Source organism: Blennius ocellaris (genome assembly GCF_963422515.1).
Source record: "Blennius ocellaris genome assembly, chromosome: 4".
In the NCBI taxonomy this organism is placed as follows: Eukaryota; Metazoa; Chordata; class Actinopteri; order Blenniiformes; family Blenniidae; genus Blennius; species Blennius ocellaris.
This window is the reverse complement of record NC_137653.1, coordinates 6,203,019-6,221,963: the sequence shown is the minus strand read 5'-3', so window position 1 is coordinate 6,221,963 and position 18,945 is coordinate 6,203,019. Positions and strand designations below refer to the sequence as shown.

General features: G+C 40.5%; 3 protein-coding genes across 4 annotated transcripts; 2 read left to right on the top strand and 1 right to left on the bottom strand.

Moving 5' to 3' along the window:
• Window positions 1-1,643: 1,643 nt before the first annotated feature.
• On the bottom strand, window positions 1,644-2,612 carry ora2 (olfactory receptor class A related 2; the record flags this gene model as incomplete). The annotated part of the gene is made up of 1 exon (XM_080495839.1): window positions 1,644-2,612. The coding sequence occupies one exon, from the start codon at window positions 2,610-2,612 to the stop codon at window positions 1,644-1,646; it is 969 nt and encodes a 322-aa protein (XP_080351965.1).
• Window positions 2,613-6,915: 4,303 nt separating this feature from the next.
• Window positions 6,916-7,857, top strand: ora1 (olfactory receptor class A related 1; the record flags this gene model as incomplete). The annotated part of the gene is made up of 1 exon (XM_080495840.1): window positions 6,916-7,857. One exon carries the CDS (start codon window positions 6,916-6,918, stop codon window positions 7,855-7,857), a length of 942 nt encoding a protein of 313 aa, XP_080351966.1.
• Window positions 7,858-9,092: 1,235 nt separating this feature from the next.
• phtf1 (putative homeodomain transcription factor 1) lies at window positions 9,093-18,792 on the top strand. 2 transcript variants are annotated; one of them, XM_080495826.1, is made up of 17 exons: window positions 9,093-9,326; window positions 9,516-9,634; window positions 10,154-10,210; window positions 10,302-10,371; window positions 10,482-10,640; window positions 11,251-11,434; window positions 12,476-12,596; window positions 13,192-13,389; window positions 13,545-13,793; window positions 14,015-14,143; window positions 14,779-15,048; window positions 15,575-15,706; window positions 15,810-15,896; window positions 16,058-16,213; window positions 16,328-16,423; window positions 16,738-16,863; window positions 18,054-18,792. In XM_080495826.1, exons 2-17 carry the CDS (start codon window positions 9,599-9,601, stop codon window positions 18,072-18,074), a joined length of 2,091 nt encoding a protein of 696 aa, XP_080351952.1. In that variant the 5' UTR covers window positions 9,093-9,326; window positions 9,516-9,598; the 3' UTR covers window positions 18,075-18,792. The 2 variants fall into 2 exon arrangements, with proteins under 2 accessions (XP_080351952.1, XP_080351953.1); XM_080495827.1 differs by lacking the exon at window positions 13,192-13,389.
• Window positions 18,793-18,945: the final 153 nt, after the last annotated feature.

The window sequence follows — 18,945 nt, the reverse complement described above, 5'->3', positions numbered from 1 at the left end:
TCATTGAAAGCACTGAAGTTAAACATCAGTGTCAACGCTACCAGTGATTCCACACCAGAGGCATCAGCTCTCTCGCTGCTCTTATGAAACCATCCATGTATTCTATCCTTCATTCCACCGGAGTCTGTATAAAGTGCCAATCAGATTTCAGTGGTTTGAAGAGTAAGACACATGGAATTTGTCATCTGAAGAGAGCTTTTACCAAAAAAAAGGAAGAATATAATCTCATTATTAAATGTCCTGATAGTTGCTGGGGGAGTTTTGTTTGTTTTCTTTTGTTTTGTTTTGTTTTTTGCTTCTTTTTTTTTTTCACAATAAATGAGAATATTTCTGTGTGACATAAAAATATGCCCGTTATTGTCCTTTGGTGTCAACGTGGTGGTTGAATGCAACAGTTCTGCACAAGCACCGACAGAGGACTTCTCCGCCTCCTTACCTGCATTGCGACAGCGGTTGAAAAACGCTGTACTGATTGCACTTTAGAGTTATTGCGGGATCACAGAGTGCCACTGGCCCCACTTTATGTCTTTTGGACTGTCACTCAGTGAGGTTGTTATGTCCTTACCCTGTCTTTCTGCCCTTGCTTCTCCAAGACACAGCAATTACATAATGACTCCTAAATTTCCACTTTGCCACATCCGCAGCAAACTCCTCGGAGCTTGTGCCAAGATGTATTTCTGTGTCTCTAAAGGCACTGCCTCCCCTCACTCTGCTCAGAGAACTCGGACGTACGTTCTCGTCATTGTGTTAAGTCATTTATCACAAAGCAATGAAGATCTTTTTTTCTCTTTCTCTCTGAAGAATATAGTTTTCCCATCAGGTTTTTAACCAATTCACTGTGGGACAATTAACCTGCCTCATTAGCACGAGACATTTCCCAGATTCTATTCAAAGCCTTAATTATAGCTAAATGGGCAGCTGGAAGTAATTTGACAGCTACATTGAGCCCCGAGTCACCCAACTATAATTCTTCCACCCAATTAAGATGGAGGGAATGTAACGAATAAACTAACAAAACAACTTAGTGCAAGATCAGCAGTGATTTGCACAGACCTGTACTCTGTAGCAGGGGTGTTATTCTTCTTTAATTATAGACAATGACACAATGAATCCAATAACTGTCATCAGTGGTAGAACATATCTGTCTCATGAACATACAGGAAAAACATTTTTTTTTTAAATCCACACCTACAGAAATCCCTACAAATGAAAAATTAGTATTTGCATTTCTTGTCGCAATAAATGATTAATTATAGTCTACACACACATACTCCAATCATCTTGATCTTTCAAACATCCAATTACAGCGTTAACCACGCCAGTGATTACGGATCTTGTTAGCCTATTGGTGTGAATAAATTAAGACACATGAGAGTGTTTACCATTGTTGTAAGCAGGTAGAAATGACAAAGATGCAAGTAGCTTAAAAAGTGTCTATTAAAAGATTTGATTATAAGAGAACATCGAGTACCCCGTCTCCTAACAGTCCCTGTGATGAGCACGCAATTATCCTCACTTCAAACACCTGAGGTAATTTAGCAGCTTGTTACAGAGACAAAGTAACCCCCACATGACCCAGACTTTAGGAAAACGTTATCAGCTTCATCTGGAGTCTTGTGAACAATCAACCTTCCTGCTGGGCCTCACATGGTAGAGAGAGTTGCGGCTTTTTCCACAACAGGATTCTTCTGCACTAAGCACCTCAGTCTGCTATTCACCTTCCTGTTCGATACAATTATAACCAGAGGACTTAGTGCCGCATACAATGAGGAAAAGAATATACGTAGGTCTGATGTTAGTGAAGAACTCATAGTTTTCCTGACAGTGAGGGTGTACACCCAAAGCCCATTATCCACCCCGTAGAGCACCACATACAGGGTCACAAGAGTCACCACAGCTTTAGCAGCCCGTTGCTCAGCTCCACTACTTCCACTGCTGCTGCCGCCGCCGCCGCTGCGTAGTCCTTTCACCTGCTGGCTGTGCTTGTAAAGAAAGACCAGGATGATCAGACTTGCAAGGGTCATGAGGGCCATGGGCACCACGTCTCTGCCCACTTGAGCTGCGCCATTAGCCTGTTTGGACAGCTTTGAGGGGAAGTTCACGTGGCAGAATTCCACATTTATGGCGTCGTTGGCCAAAACGGACTCATTCTTGGAACTAAAGGAGAACAGTATGGCTGCCGTGGACATGCAGGTGTTCAGGGTCCAGAGGAAGAGAAACACAAAGGACAGATAGTTTGATACAAAAGAGCGGACAGGAACCCAGCGTGAGCCGGGAGGCGCAACGCTCAGGCACTGGTAGGCGCTCAGGAGGAAGGTGAGCCAGATTGAGAGGGCGCGTGATGTTCTATAAACAAAAATCACACCTTTGCAGCCTGTGTCACCAAAAACATTGGCCAAATGGAAGGAGGCAAGCGTCTCCAGCAGACATCTAACACCAACCACCAGCAGGTTGACGCAGGCCAGGTGCAGGATGATTGCATCAGCTGTGAGAAGCCGATTCTCCCGATAGAGCAACAGGAGGAACGCGACAATCACCACAGTGTTACCTGGAACTCCCACAACTGTGAGGGACAGATAGAGCAGCCCACGGACAAACACCTGGGATGGCATTCCTGCAGTGAGGAAAAGGGGAAAACATTAAAAAAAAAAAAAAAAAAAAACTCATCAGTAAAGCCACATTGTAATGTCATACTTCAGAATGAAATAGAATAAGCACACCAAAACAATAAGAAATCAAGTGAAAAATCACGCCTACCCAAGCAAAGTCAAAGCTGAAGAGATCCCAAGTGAACCTTGTAAAAGACACTCTGTGATCCCCCTCTCTCCTGAAGTAGTCGGGTTGTTTGTGTTCTCTTATACTTACAAACAGGTAATGACTGCTGGATCTATTTAGCATGGTCCATTGACTCGTCTTCCCTCAGCCTCCAATTACTTGAGATCAATTCTGATGGCTGCTTCTGTGGCCTCACTTGTGTTCAGACACACAGGACAACACTGAACAAGTCCAAAGAGCTAACCAAAGGGCTCAGAAACACACTCTTAAAGGCAAGGCAGTATTTATTAGTACCATGTTTATCATAAAAAAAATTTGAAACATTCTTCAATGTCAGACTACTCAATACGTCTTCTAATTACTGGTTCTATTTATAGGTTTTGTTATAAACCCCCTTGACATTGTTTTTCTTTTTTCTTTTTTCATTTCTGCAATCAATTTTAAAAGCCACTATCTATTAAAAGAGCCCTTCCTTTGTTGGTTCGCCAGATACCAACGCCACAGTGTCCTCCAGTGGAGAAAGATGAAACAAAATAAAAGCCAGGGGACAATCCACTCAGTCTGTGCGATAGATCACTGGCACTTTTCATTTGTGAAATGGGACATCGCATCCAATTTAGGATTGTGTAACTCAGCCGAAGCCATAAAATGAAAAAAATAAATTAATTGATCCTAAACTGTAAGGCTGTTGTATGGACAAATGAGTGTGAAGTGAACATGATTTAACTGCAACATGTCCCACTGCAGAAAACCAGGAATTAATATTAAGCTTATTTCATAAGCACATGAGATTTGTCCTCTATTGAACTCTAAAACCCTTTTCATGGAAAGTCACAAATAGGACCCGAATGGTTACACTCACAAAATCTCATGTAGGCAGAATGTACCAACTGTGGGTGTTAATATTTCTTGCAACATTCACAAATTCTTCATTCTCTCTTCACGTTTGACCTGAGCAGCACTGTGATATAGATTTTAACACTCCCTTGAATTGAATTTTTTTTTATGGAAAAAGATTAATTCATACACTTGAATATTACACCCAGATTTCCTTCAAAGTTCCATGTTTTGCGAGGAGTTAGCATGTTCTTTGAGCATGTGTGTACAATTGTGTTTCTCTCTCTATTAACCTAGAAATTGATTGCAGACCTGTTCGGCATGCACCCTGCCCTTTGGACAGTGACTGTTGGGACAGGCCATCACCTCTATGACCCTAACTTCAACAAAAAAGGTATAGGAAATGGATTTATTCAGTTTTTACTTGAAGCTAAAGTGACATTGAAGTCAACTGAAATTTCGAAATTCAAAAATGGGATATTCACCTGGTTTGATTTGATCAAGGCCAAAGACATGCATGATTTTTTTTCAGTTAAATGTTTTCAACACCGAAATCTAGTGTTGAGGAATCTCTGTGGCAAACTTCAGTTTCCTCTCGTATTCTTAAAGGTGTGAGAATAAAATGTTACTTTGGACATATTGTATCGATTGATTTGGGTTTGCATATTCACCCTGTGCATGCATAGGTTCCCTCCAGGTTTTCACATTTCTTCTCACAGTCTAAAAAAACATGCATCTTAACTTAATTGGTGACTGTGTGTGTGTGTGATGGACTTCAATGCAACCCTAACTTGGATAAAGCAGTAAAATGGATTGATGGGGTGTTCTTGACTTTATTGATCTCAACAAATAGGTTGAATGGGAAGAAAATTACAGACCAATACCTCAGAGTAATCAGCAGTTTGTAGATTTGATGTGCTGGCCAAACAGTATTTTTTTTTTTTTTTTTTAACGGTTCAGTTTAAGGGATGGGGTTTGCACAAGGTTTTTGGCTGAATAATAAGAGAGTTCAAGTTGTACTAACTTTAAGGACAAAACAAATCCCAGGGAAATGGAGGTCACTTGCCCTCTTCCTTTCTATACAAACAAACGCAAGAGAGTTATTGTGATGCTGAAAGCCTCTTAAACTAGACTTTTGCTCTGGGACAGATTAACCAGCACAGTGAGAGAAGTCAAAGCTGGTGTCCTCGCCGATGCACTAAAAGGCTAAAAAGCTACTGAACTGGTTTGAGTCAAAAGAAACCTTAATTTTAAGACCTCAGAAGAAGCCTGCTGATGAAATGAAATTCTACTGAGGTTTTGTGTCTCAAACAGCAGTATCAACTGTACATTGTATCAAGTCCTAGTATGCATGCAACATTATCCACTCGTGTACGTATTTATTAATACAATACACGTATATTATTTCAACAAGCACAGAAACAATGATGTAACACTATATACATGTAGCTACATTTCATCGAGGGCATTATTGTAAGTAAACGTTTAAAAATGAATCATAAAGTTGTGGATGGAAAAAAACCTATTACAAAAGTGATAAAGTAAACAAAAAAAAAGAAGAAGAAACTTTTAATCTTACAATGTAGTGTACTGTACATGTTGCATTCCCCTGAGAAGGACATGCTTGAACTTGCCATTTTAATTAGCTCTCTGAACATGTAAACATGTATAAAAACACACAAGGAGATTAAAAAAAAAAAAATCCCATGATGATTTATTTCGAGGCTTTCCCCCCAGAGAAAACAAGCCTCACAAACAACAGCTTCTATCCACTATCTGTATTTTACACCTGAGTAAATTTTTTTTTTTTTTAAAGAAAAAATGAGCAGGTGTTGAGTCAATTCACATTTACTATTTGCTGCTGTTTAGATGACGAGCAAACCTAAGTATGGACCTCAAACTCCTCTTGAAGCATGAGTCTGTGCTGAGAGTTACAACATAAATGAATAATGGCTGATTGTCCCTACGCCCCCAATTAGTACAGACATGCATTGTTATATGGTTAATTGTCTTGTTCCTCTGCGTCTTTTAACATGCTCCCAGGACGTGGAGGGGGAAAGGAGCACACACTGAAGCACCAGCTGTGCATAAGAAGGCCTCTTGATGGCTCATTCAAGGCATCATCAGGCTGCTTTTGCATCAACAATAACTGCACACTGTTGTCTCCGCAGGGGATGCTTAACTGTATTTTTCAGCTCCACGGGGAAAAAGAATTAGAATATTTCTAAAGTGTGATGTGTGGTTTTTCTTTCAGTCGATGCTGAACAGTGTCGTGCATTTCAATTACCAGGAAACCACTCAAGTTAAGCGCTTAACATAAGTAATAAATCAATATGACTATACGCAGCTAACGCCCTTTTTACTATGATTAATTATTTTTGCAACAATATACATTGGGGAGAGTTTTTTTTAACTGGGTGGGAAAACATTGTTTGGTTTGATTTTTCTGTCAATGCCATGGTGTTAGACAAGTATACATGATTAAATAAAATACACTTATTATATTGTAAAAGTTTATTACATAGGTGTAATATTCTCTCAAGCCATGCTTGATTGATTTTGTATATATGTAGATTTTATCTGCACCGTTTTTCAATTGAAAAATATGTGAACCATATTCACAATCCGTGTCCTTGAAGTATTCAATTTTTGAGTATGTGACTGTCACTTCAGTATGCAAAGCAGCCAAATAGTGTCTAGGGAAATGTTTAGAGCCAGTTGAAATTCTTAAAGTTAATACCAGCATTTATTTATGATCAATTCAGATTACAGATGCTTCACATTGGGTTTATGAAAACACTGGAATACAGTGAGGACTCTGGGTTTTGTCCCTCATAAGCAGCAGTGGAGGCTTGTTAATTAAAGATATCCTAATGTTAACTTGAACAGGAATAATACACAAAGCCAAAACTGTGTTCACACCCATATAGGTGCCTACTGTTTAGAATAAATGTGTTTATGCGGTGCTTGACCCCCGGGAGTATCTAAGTTAGTTTACTGAGTTGTGTTAATTTGCCAATATGTGGGCTGAACAATGTTATCTTGGCCAATGGTCTTGAGGGGCATTAAGGATTATAAATTGTAGTTGCACAAGCTGTTCTGCATTGAATTCACCACAGCCTTCAAGTGTTGTCTGTGGCTTCAGGTGAGCGTGATGGATGACACAATTGCATGCACAGTATCTGTTCTTGTGTAATTTGATATGGCCAACTTGGAAGATTTATGTTACACAGAGTGAATTTGAACAGATCGGTTTTTTTTCTGTCTGCTTTGCAAATCTTGATCTGTGCAGGCTTTGTCATCATGGACCTCTGTGTGACCGTCAAGGGGGTATCCTTCTTCTTGCAAACAGGTCTGGGCATCCTAGGGAACACGGTGGTACTGCTGGCATACGCCCATATTATTTACAGTGATCCCAAGCTCCTTCCAGTGGACATGATCCTGTGCCACCTCGCTTTTGCCAACCTGATGCTGCTACTGACCCGCTGTGTCCCCCAGACAATGACCGTGTTCGGGATGAAGGATCTGCTGAATGATCCGGGGTGTAAGGTGGTGATCTACGCCTACCGCATTGGCCGAGCATTGTCGGTTTGCATCACCTGCATGCTTAGTGTGTTTCAGGCAGTGACCATTGCCCCCGCTGGGCCTTGTTTAACCAGATTAAAGCCTGCACTCCCGTCACTGGTTCTCCCCACCTTTGCAGGGCTGTGGCTCCTCAATATGGCCATTTGTATTGCTGCCCCTTTCTTCTCGATGGCGCCACGAAATGGCACTGTCCCAGCCTTCACCCTCAACCTGGGCTTCTGCCATGTGGACTTCAGAGACAGCCTGTCCTATGTGATTAACGGGGTAGCTGTCTCTGGAAGAGATTTCGCCTTTGTTGCTCTGATGGTAGGCTCCAGTGGCTACATTCTGCTGCTTCTTCACCGCCACAGCCACCAGGTGAGAAGCATACGCCGGCCTCAGGGCGGTGGGGCAGAGACCAGGGCTGCCAGAACCGTTTTGACCCTGGTCGTCCTTTACGTGGTCTTCTTTGGGATTGACAATGTCATCTGGATCTATATGCTGACCGTAGCGAAGGTGTCACCAGTGGTAGCTGACATGAGGGTGTTCTTTTCGTCGTGCTACGCCTTTCTCAGTCCATATTTTATCATTTCCTCTAACAAGAAGGTCAAGGCGAAGATAGTCTGTGCAGCTGAGCAAGACCTGCCGTCAGTGGACACTCAGGAATCAAATGATAAATGACTCCGTCTCTATCTTCACAGCCTGCAGACTCAACTGAAAGACAGCCGACTTGTTTTCTCAGACCTAATCATTTTGAGCATTTGTGCGCGGATGACTATTATTTACAAAATCAATGGAGTCTTCAGAAAGTAGTAATCTATGTATGAAGTGCATAGGTTTATCTAAATCATAACTATACTCACATTTTTAATATGTGCTCTGTATTAGTGACATCTGTTTTTGTCCGTTAGTAAATAACACGTTTTCAAGAATCAGTTTATTGTGATTATTCCTTCAATCACCAATTAAACCTGTCAAAAAGGTTCTTTCAAGGAGGTTGGTGTGTAACATCAAATCCTGTTTTCTTCACTGCAACAATGATTAAGAATCAATGCAATGCAATACAATGCAAAAAAAAAAATGATATGACAGCTTTCTGCTTAGTTCAGCTGAGTGTGAAACCTTGCATGTATTTTCTTGTATCTTGGCAATTTTTGGTGTGAGAATATACTTGTTATGTATACTTTATGACTACATGTTTTATTTTCAATTTTTTAATTTTTTTTTATTAACATGCAGTATCTGAAATTAGTTTGATTTCGAACGTTTAGGTAAAAGTAGACATGTCTATGTATATTTGTGCATTCTCACTTGCTTTTCTGTACAGGTACATTTCAATATCCAAGCATTGGGCTTTAACTTTGTGTAATCATTTTTTAAAACCTGAGAGGCAACTTAGAATTTGAATTGAATTCGTCTCCTGAGCACAGATATTGTATGGAAACTTCAACATAAGAAGAGTCACTCAATCTTAAACTTCAGTGGCAGATGAATAAATGTATTAACTAATTCGTATAAATGCTGTACAGGACACCAGTAGGCGCAGTTAAAACACATTTTCATTTGGAAATAAGGAATTAAAATAAAGTTTTGCTTATTTATCAAAATTATCGCTTTCACATGCTGCGCTCTGATTGGTTGAAAAATTATGAGTGTTTAGTAAATTTAGCCCTGAATTTAATCTGACAGGAATTACTTTCCACCAAAACAGCGTGGAAGTTTTATAATTCAAATATACACTTTGATAAGTCACTAATTAAATAAGGATTGATCTCTCAGATAATGTTCTGTCGGACGAATTATCCGAAACCACTGACATCTTTACCTGTCAGACCTTACCCGGGGAAAATCCGTTGAACGTAAACCCGGAAGAGGAAAGCGGAAGAACGAAGTAAAAAAAAAAAAAAAAAGTAGTGAAGCGTTGAAGTGAACATCTGTGAAGGTGTCACAAGAAAATACTTTAAAATGTGACATTTAAGTTTATTATCCTTGAAGCGTCGAAGAAGAGGATACGTGAGGACTTTATGTCGCTGATGGTTTCCATTGAGGCCGCTGAAACGATGCGAACAAATTAATCAGGAGTGTTTGTGTGATGATCGCTGACAGCTTCTTCCAGTTTGTGGCAGATCAACCGAGCAGTTTCTTTTCAGGTGAGTTATTTTGACTGCGGTCAGTGTTCATCTGTCAGCATGTACCTACCTTTCCGGCTAAATTCCACATTGACTGCGCGTTTTCAGCTCATTTTTTTTAGCATTTGGTAACATGTTTTGATCACTTTTCCTCTGACTTACCAGTTTTCCCACCCGATTCTGCGCGTCTGTGCACTTTTCTTTGTTTAGGGAACAAATGTGGATTCCTGCCCAGTCCTCCTCTCTTCGCTGTGAAATGACCTGATCCGAGTTCACTGTGGTTTTATCACCTGATGACAATGGCCAGAATAGCCTGGTATCAAGAGAAGGTAAGACTTTTCTGGTACTTGTTGATTACGAAGAATCACAAAACAAATGTGTTGTTGTTGTTTGCCTCTGACTCTCTGGATTATGTGCATCGTGTACTTGTGTCGTGTTCCACACGTTTTCTTTGAGTTGAAGCAGTTGTTTTCTTTAAATATCTGCACTATTTACTGTATTACTGTACACATTATTCTTGAAGACTGAAGTGGTCTTGCACCTGAATCTTCATCTCTATCCATTTTACTAATTTAATAACTATCTATTTTGATATTGCAACAGCAATGCACTCTTTTTATGTGTTGCTAGTTTTGTAATGTGTAGTCACAATATAAATTGCATTATCACATGGTAGTTCACAAGATTTGTAAAAAGTTAAAGCAATTCCTCAATTAAAAAAATTCTGGAACTGTCAAAAAATGGTAGGTACACAACAAACCATCAAATGTAACTATTTGGATTGATGTACGTGTCACCTGAATTGTTTTATTTAGAGAAAAACGGTCCGTGTGTTGTTTGTGTTACAGATCGGGGCCTACGATCAACAAGTTTGGGAGAAATCACTAGAGAAGGCAGATTTAAATGTAAGATATTTACCTTTCTCTGTATGTCATTAAAGGTTAGTAAATCTGTGCTTCAACTTCAAATCCAAGTATCTTATGACATTTGACTTAGGGTTTGGATAGTAAACCAAGGAGGACTGGTCACATCAAGTCAGACCTCATCGATGTTGACTTAGTAAGAGGTGAGTGAAAACACAAAATTACTTTTATAATTTATATTAGGCTTGTTTAACAAGCAAAAGACTACATACCAATGAGGGATCAAATACCACTATCTCTTTCTTCCCTGCAGGATCAACATTTAGTAAAGCCAAACCAGAGAGTCCGTGGGCGGCTCTAACTCGAAAGGGTCTGGTCAGAGTGCTTCTGTTCCCGTTCTTCTTCCGGTGGTGGATCCATGTGACGTCCAAGTCCATCTCCTCATGCATACTCATGCTGTACTTCATGCAAGGTTTACTCACGTTTTCTCTGAATTTAGATAGTTTAAACATTGAAATGACACGAATCAATGTCCACGTAGCACAATTTCTTTTCAAATGAATTGTGCTTTTGTTGTGATCATTTTAATTTAATAGTTGTGCTTTGCCCGTTGCCATCTTCCTCTTGAAGTTATTCACATAGTTAACATAAACATGCAGATTAGATCTGGAAAACCAGGGAGTCCTTCATCACCCTCATCTCTGTTACCATTAGCCCATCCATCATTAAATGTGCTTTCAAATCCACTGAGAAAATAAACTCACTGAAAGAGAATCACTTGACTTGTCGTATGAAATATTGTTCTTTTAGTTTTTGTAACACCCTAAATTAATGATCAAATGCTGTTCAGATTCACTATGATTTCTATTGTTTCTCTCAGACAACTCTATTCGCATAATTCAGTGTGTGTACTTTCTTAGACATTTTAATATTAAATTCATTTGTTGTGCAGCAGTAAAACCATTATCCGTCCCACCTTAGCAGCACAGAAGAGGCCTCATTAGTAAGCATGAATTCTGTTGTAATGTCTCCCCTACGAGACCGTTTTGTTTACTCTTTGCCAACTATTTTGCTCCCCTCAGTGGCATCAGCGGCGCTGTACTTGGAGGTCCCTGGAGCGAGTGCCAACGAGGTGTTTGGGCCCATGTGTCTGATGCTGCTGCTGGGTACCGTGCACTGCCAGATTGTGTCGACTGAGTCCAGCCGGTGGCCCTCAGGCAGTCCAGCTGCCGGCAGCACCACCACCAGCCCCGGGCGCAGGAGGAGGTGATTTACACATTGTTAGGCGGCGCACGTTTGTTTGCTCACTCACTATCACACTCTTGGCTCGTGCATGAAGTCACATATTAAGCACAAAGCTATGACATGAGGTCTTACCTGTGCCTTCTAACGACGACAAAGTGTTTTTGCTATGTCATCTTTCATTTATGCTCTGTTTTTCCATCACATCCAAATATTGTCCAAAGTTTAACATTCACATTTCACTACATATCAAAACAGACAAAAAAAAAAAGGGGACTATATTTGAAGAGAACATTTTTGCAGACAGAAAATGCAGAAAAACTAAAAAAAATATTGTAGTAGTATAAAAACATACAAAGTGAATGCAGTACAAGAATTGAAGATAAATTGCATCATAGACACTGTACTGCCAAAGGTGAGCTCTTGAGAGTGAGCCCTTCTTTCACAAATATGCCTGAATGAAATGATTTGAATAGCTGAGCAAATACATTTTGCAATATAATGTAAGTGATTACTAAATGTCAAGCAAAAACCTTTTCAACCTAATTTCAAAATGCCTCACAGCTGGAGCTTGGTCGAAATCTTTGGTTTTGGTGAATAAAACAGTTTCTGCAGCAAAAGCATGACAGGATTTTATCTTGCCTTGCTGTACAAATAATTCTTTCTTGACTTGAAAGAGCTTGACGATGGATAGAATTACAAGATGTATTTGAGATAATATAATAAACAGAGGTCAAGTCAACATTATTGCATTTATGTGTGCAGTGAGTGGCTTCCCAATACAGTTTGTGCAAAAACTTATATCAACCTTATCATCACTTCAGTAAAAGCTTTAAGTCACTGACCAGAAAAGGATAGCAAGAAGTCGTGTCGTGATTTTCATTTGAAATATTGAAATTTGAATCTGCAGCATCCTTGATGTTGAATGTGAGCGAGATGAAGCCTTTTTTTTTATAAATTATGCTGCATTACCACGCTGCTTTTTTGAACTGGCATGGTTGTTTCAGGTTGTCTTTTGTGTTTTTTTTTAAACCCTGACTTTAATTTTAACTTTGTCTTCTTCAGGCCAAGGAAAAGCAGAGGGTTGAAAAAATGTGAGGAGAAGACTGACAGCGGGGACACAGAGCTGCAGGGGCCCTGGCAGTTTGAAGAAAGCCAACGATCATACAGACAGGAGGAGGGGAGGGTACAGTCACTCATCGCATTTGTCAGTCTTTTTAGTCGACAGACGGATGTCGTATGTCTGAGTTCTAGTGGAAGGCCTCGGAGTCAAAATCCAATTTCTCAGCTGTAAAAGCAATTTGCAGAATTGAAGAATCTAAAGGAAATGCCTTCTGTTGGCGTGTCAGTTATGAACCGAGCTCGGCTTATTTCCTCAAGTCTTTTTACATGCTGCGTCTAGACAGGCAGATTTATTCTATATATGAATTTCTTTTAATGTTGGTACATAGGTGGCTCCAGTACAGGAAAGGTACCAATGTTGGTCAGAATGTAGTAACCTGCAATGGACCGTCTCTCCATTCATGACTGGGCAAAACTATAAGATTCATTACTGTCAGGTTGCGTTAACCGAAACCTTTGGGAATGTGATCTTGTACTCAAGTATGTGTTCAGTAATTAAAAAACAAACAAACAAAATAAGATTGTTGAGACCATATACCATTCGAATTTATGCAAACCGCTTTAAATGAGACAAAAATGTTCATTAAATTCTTTCACATTTCTGGAAACCTTTAAAAAAAAAAAAAAAAAAAAATTTATATTTGAACATCTTCGGACAGAACAAAAGAAAGTCGGGTTTCGGGGCGTCAGACGAGCTCTCCAGTGAGGAAGAGGAACTCGTGCAGCCAGTGGAAGTTATTCGGCCGTCACCACTTCACGAGCGACGCCCCGCTACAGACTGGCCAACATCTGGGCCAGTGTCCTCTGTGAGGCAGAGGAACCTGAAGGCCAGCCCCAAACACACACCCAGGCCTCAGGTGAGCCGCACTGCTTCATTTAGTGTGCGAGCAGGACTGACGATAGAAGCGCAAGACACGTTTTAAGTTGCAGGCATTACAAGGCAAGCTTATACTTGTTCCAGAGGTTCAGCTCTGCTAAACGAAACACGTCACACGGCTGTGTGTGTGTGCAGGAAGGCGGCGGAACTCCCACCAAGGTGAAGCCACGCGAGGTGGACCGGCTCAGGCCAAACGTGGGCTCCCATCCTGCCTCAGACACTGACGACACCTTGTGGGAGGAGCTCCTCCAAGGACCGGATTCTCCCTCCACAGGAAGCAGTGACAGTGAGGGAAACGGGCGGTACAATGCCGGGATGACGGCCCACCAACAAACTACGACTGTGAGCAGCGACGACGAAAGCCTCCAACAAGGAATCACCGGAGTGAGACAAAAATTAAAGATATCTTTCTATCTCTTCATTGGCTGGTTTAGTCCTCAGGCGATATGTTATTCCATCATTTATGTTGAGTGTGGCTTAAAATATTAGCAGTTTCCTTTGGAAAAAGTCTCGCAGCATTTAAAGTAGTTCCCAGAAAAGATGAGATGCTGCCGAATTGCACGCGACTTTTTGAACAGGATGTCATGTCTTGTGTTGGGTTTTAGAGCCAGTTGTCCTGGCTGCAGGCGTGTCACCCCTCCAAGGACCGCGTCAGTGCCATCATATGGGAGCAGGGCGAGTGTAAGAAAGCAGACATGTCAGTGCTGGAGATCAGCGGGATCATCCTCACACGGGTATGCATGACACTCCTTACATAAATAGCCTATCATCAGAAACATTTGAAACCAAAGAGAGGCATAAAACCACATGCAGACTTGCGTGCAGACTTGCAGACTGCGTGTTACGTCGGATTTCATATGAATTTATTGAAGCAATATTTTGTTCGGATGATTATGACTGAACGAGACAATTCACTGTTTGTGTTGATGCATTGCAAAAATATATCACCAACCACACAGTGGTGCAATGGTGCGCTGTCTTGCCCTTCCTCTTTTGTTCAGTTAGTTTTCTGTGGTTTCGTCCCACAGACCAAAATGGGCTTTTACTTTGTTAGTGTGATTGTGAGTGTAAGTGGTCGTCTATCTCTTTGTGTTGCTCCTGTCATTGTATTTTCTTTTCTACTTTCTACTTATGTACTCTTGTTTTACATGGACCTGTGCCTGCAGTAAAGATTAAATTATAAGTACCTTGCATTTTGCCAAATATGAGTCTGGATTGGCTCCAGCCTCCGGTGTTCTAAACTTTGGGGAAAGCTTGTAATTAAGATGGTTATCAACAACATTGAAGAGAGTTTACATCAGTATAAAATTGCTGCTCTCATATCCCATGTTGCCTGGTTCAGATACTCTCACTTGTTTCTTTCATCCAGGTGAAATTAGTGGAGCAGGGTATGGGTTACCTGGTCTTCGGTGGCCTCATGACGGCCTCGCTGGCTCTGCTCCCCTTCGCCTTCCGATTGGCTCAGCATCTGGACGTGTCGAGCGTCAACTCCTTCTCCCTCACAGAGCTGGTGGAAATGGCGTTTGGGCCCCGTGACACAAAGGCCTACACCTTCTTCCTATTAACGACCGTGCAGCGAGTCTGCCTCTCAGGACTCTTCTTCTTCATGATGTGTGTGGCAGAGAGGACGTACAAACAGGCGAGTTGGTGGCTTTGTAATACTGCAACTGATTTGGTAATTTGTTGAGTATTTATCAAGCAAAATGTCAACTAATCTGTGATTCCAGCTCGAATTAACACCAGTATTAAAAGGGTATTAAAAAACAACAACACACATCTCAATATAATGCATCCCAGCTTAAACATCAGTGGAAACTACAGCCTTCAAAATGATCATTTACCTAAAGTAACATCTCTGATTATCCTAAAAAAGGAGGCAGAACTGTTGTATTGAATTATAGATTGTATAAATATACCTAATAAAGCAATAGTGAGAACATATTACTGGGAAATAAGCGAAGGTCTGAGTATCATAACCCATTTACTTACAGTTTCTAATGATGTGTTTTGTTTCTCAGTAAAACATAAAAATCCGTCACTTTCTCAGTTTGCTTCCATTTGCATTTGTGACGCCCACATACCATAAAATAATTACTCACTCGTCCGTCATCAGCTATGCTGAAGTGTTTGTCATGTTTAAGAGTCTGTGTTTGTTTGCATTATAGAGACTCCTGTTTGCCAAGTACTTCAGCCACCTCACATCAGCTCGCAAGGCCAAGAAGTCAGAGGTCCCTCATTTCAGGCTGAAGAAAGTGCAGAACATAAAAATGTGGCTGTCACTCCGCTCTTTCCTCAGGGTTCGTAGTCTCTCCTTGCCCTCGAAGCTGCTCTGCCACTAGGGGGCCTGTCGTTGACTCTTCGTTCCTGGTAACGGCTTTCTGTTCCAATTGTTCATTGCAGAGACGAGGGCCACAGCGATCCGTTGACGTCATCGTCTCCACCATCTTCCTTTTGGCACTTTCCATTTCATTCATCATCTGTGCCCAGGTCAGTCACAGAGCAGAGCATCTACTTTGTGTGGCGAAATGTTTGGAATTGAGCCATGATGTAAAATCAAGAATGTTTGATCTGTTGAATACTAAGAAAACCTCATTTTCGCAACAAAGTGTTGAAGGATACTTAATACAGCCACTGTCTCTTCCGTTCAGCTTCTGCAAAGCCACCAGACATTCCTCCTGTCGCTGACAAACTGGGAGCTGATGATTTGGGCCTCCTCCCTCATCCTCTTTTTGCTTCGACTGGCAACGCTGGGCTCGGAGACCAACTGCAAATACAGCAACTCCTCGGTGCTGCTCACTGAGCAGGTGAAGCCTCCAGGCTGCGGCTCACGCTCTTGTGGATCCGGCCATCCGGACATATGTGATATCTTCGAACACATATGTAATGTCTGTTCTGTGTAAAACTGTTGCTGTTTGCAGATAAATTTATATCTCAAGATGGAGAAAAAACCCAATAAAAAGGAGGAACTCGGCATTGTGAACAATGTTTTGAAACTAGCTACCAAACTGATGAAGGTAAGAATAATTTGTTTGGGCCGTTGCAGTTTCTTGATTTCCAATTGACAGTGAAATAATCTCGATGTGTTTTTACGACGTGTGTAAGCAATTGTGTCTATTATACATTTTAGATATTTTTGTAGAGCCACTTCTGGCAAGTCACAGTAATTTTATTTAAATATGCACTACAGCTCTGCTTTGCATGCAAAAAGTTAATTGAAGTCAACATTGCCAACGTCTTATCATTTCTGTTCCCTGATGACTTTATGCCAAGAAATGTAAAGTAGCCGTGTGAACGTATGAATTTTTGAGCCTGTCTGTTCTCCCCTCAGGAGCTGGATGCTCCTTTCAGACTGCTGGGTTTAACAGTGAACCCTCTGATCTACAACATCACCAAAGTAGTCATCCTGTCTGCAGTATCCGCCGTGGTCAGCGACCTGCTTGGTTTCAACATCAGAGTGAGTAAAGTCCTGACGATTTCTGTGATCATGATAAACGCAAAGCAAAGCTTCTGGGAGTTGCTCTGCACATGGGATAGTTGGAAAAAAAAACAACACACTTTTCATTGTGAGAGCTATTATTTTGGCTTCAGTTCAGTAATTTGTCTTATTTTCTCTCACTTTGACTAATTTTACACAATTGCTGTAAATGCATGTACCCTCTAAATGCATGTCTATGTGTGAATTATAACTGCATATAGTTCTCGGAAAGCACACATGGAAAGCTCAGACACCCTTTGGCTCTGTTTGAGCCCATCTGGCAGACAAGCTGGCAAACGTGCATATTGAAAGGTAAATGAGGGCGATCATGAGTGCCCATGTTTACCCTCAAATATGACACACAAAAGAGTTTAACTACATGCAGATCGGTCAAGAGTCTTAAAGAAATATTAGCATCACATAAATGGTTTTAATGTAGAAAGAATGAATTGCATCCACGTGGTCCTAATGGGTCGACAATTACTGGAGAAGATAAAGCTGAAATATTTTCTCCCAAGCAGAAGGTGAGGTGGCAGGCTGCGAAAGAGCCAACATAAGATTCAACAGCTTTTTATTTTTTGAAACTGCGGCTTGTTGTGGTGCCCGAGTCCAAAACAGTTCTCCACTAATAAAATATTTTAGATGTGCTTGTTGAAATGCGTGAATAAACTAAAGTTACCTTTAATCATGATCATTAAAAAAAAAAAAATCCTCTTATGGAAGCCATAAAACTTTCCACAAGTAATGCATGTGGGGGAAGGAAGGTATAAAGGACATATGGTGCAAAATTAAAAAAATCATACTAATGAAGCCATTTTAATCTTTTTTTTTTTCTTTACAATGTAGTACTCTTAAGGCCTGTCCAATAACTAAATGGCTGCAGCCTACAACATTTAAAAATAGATGCGTGATAATAACCACTGATCTTTGGGGTGGTGGAAAGTTATGAGTAAAGTATGAAAAACTAAGCTGATCTAAAATAACCCCGAGCCCTCAGATTTAATTAAAGACACTTCTAATTGGGAATACCTTAGAATGTCAAGTCCCTGTTAAATATTTGCACCACTGCAATTTATGCAAGTACTCGTGTTTTTTTGGGTTGTTTTTGTTGTTGTTAATAAATTAAGATGTTTTTTTGTTTGTTTTTTTTTCCCCTCTTTAATTTTCAGCTATGGAAAATCAAGTCTTAATGTGAAAATAAGACCAACAACAGTCACACACTGGACGCAGGATACTCTTCATCCTCTGCTACAAACACGTCTCTCAGCTACAAAGGGTGCAAACCTACTGTCGAGAGTAATGTGTTGAAACGTCTTGTCTGGGTTTTGTCGGTCCTTCACAAGCCTGAGAAGCTCTGACAATCGCTGACCTGGCAATGCACAGTTTCCATCATCTGCACCACTGACCCAGTGCCTCACCTGCGACCTGCGAATGTCCTGCCGTAACCGGTTAAAAATAGCAACTTCATCTTCAGGATACTTTTCTGTTTGCGTTGCATCCAAATGTACAGATATACAGTTATGTAGATACAATGCTATGTACATAGTCTCTTGCATTTTATTGAGCTTCTTATGTAAACAAAGTTAAACAGTGTGCTATCCAAAGCCAGTGAATCAAAATGGGTGACTACATGTTTCTATTGAATCATTCTTCAAATCTGATTTCAAACTTTGTTTATACTATTTATGGAGGAGCATTGTGATTGTTTTATTTGCTTTATTTATTTGGGGGATCTGTTTTAGCACTTGTTCTAAGACTATAAATCAAATGGCTCTGTAACCACTATCTCTATCGTTTTGTATTGAGGACCACTGTTGATTAAAATAACTGTTAAAAAAAAAAAAAAGCTAGTTATGTTCATTTGAAACTACCTGAAAGAGGTGAATAAAATGATTTTTATTGATGGTTGCATGAGAGGTTTTATTTCTAGCAGTTTCTTGCTGTTTTTTGAAAGTTGATTTGTCTTTGTCTTTGTATTGCAAATGTACAAAATGCAAAACAAGCAGGGTACAAGGTACATATATCAACATTCAATTCAACCTAGTTAACTCGGACAGGCCA

Coding starts and splice junctions, on each gene's coding strand:
- phtf1 (XM_080495826.1), top strand. CDS start 9,599: ATGACAATGGCCAGAATAGCCTGGTATCAAGAGAAG. Junction 10,211..10,301: donor TAGAGAAGGCAGATTTAAAT/GTAAGATATTTA, acceptor CATTTGACTTAG/GGTTTGGATAGTAAACCAAG. Junction 15,707..15,809: donor CACTCCGCTCTTTCCTCAGG/GTTCGTAGTCTC, acceptor TGTTCATTGCAG/AGACGAGGGCCACAGCGATC.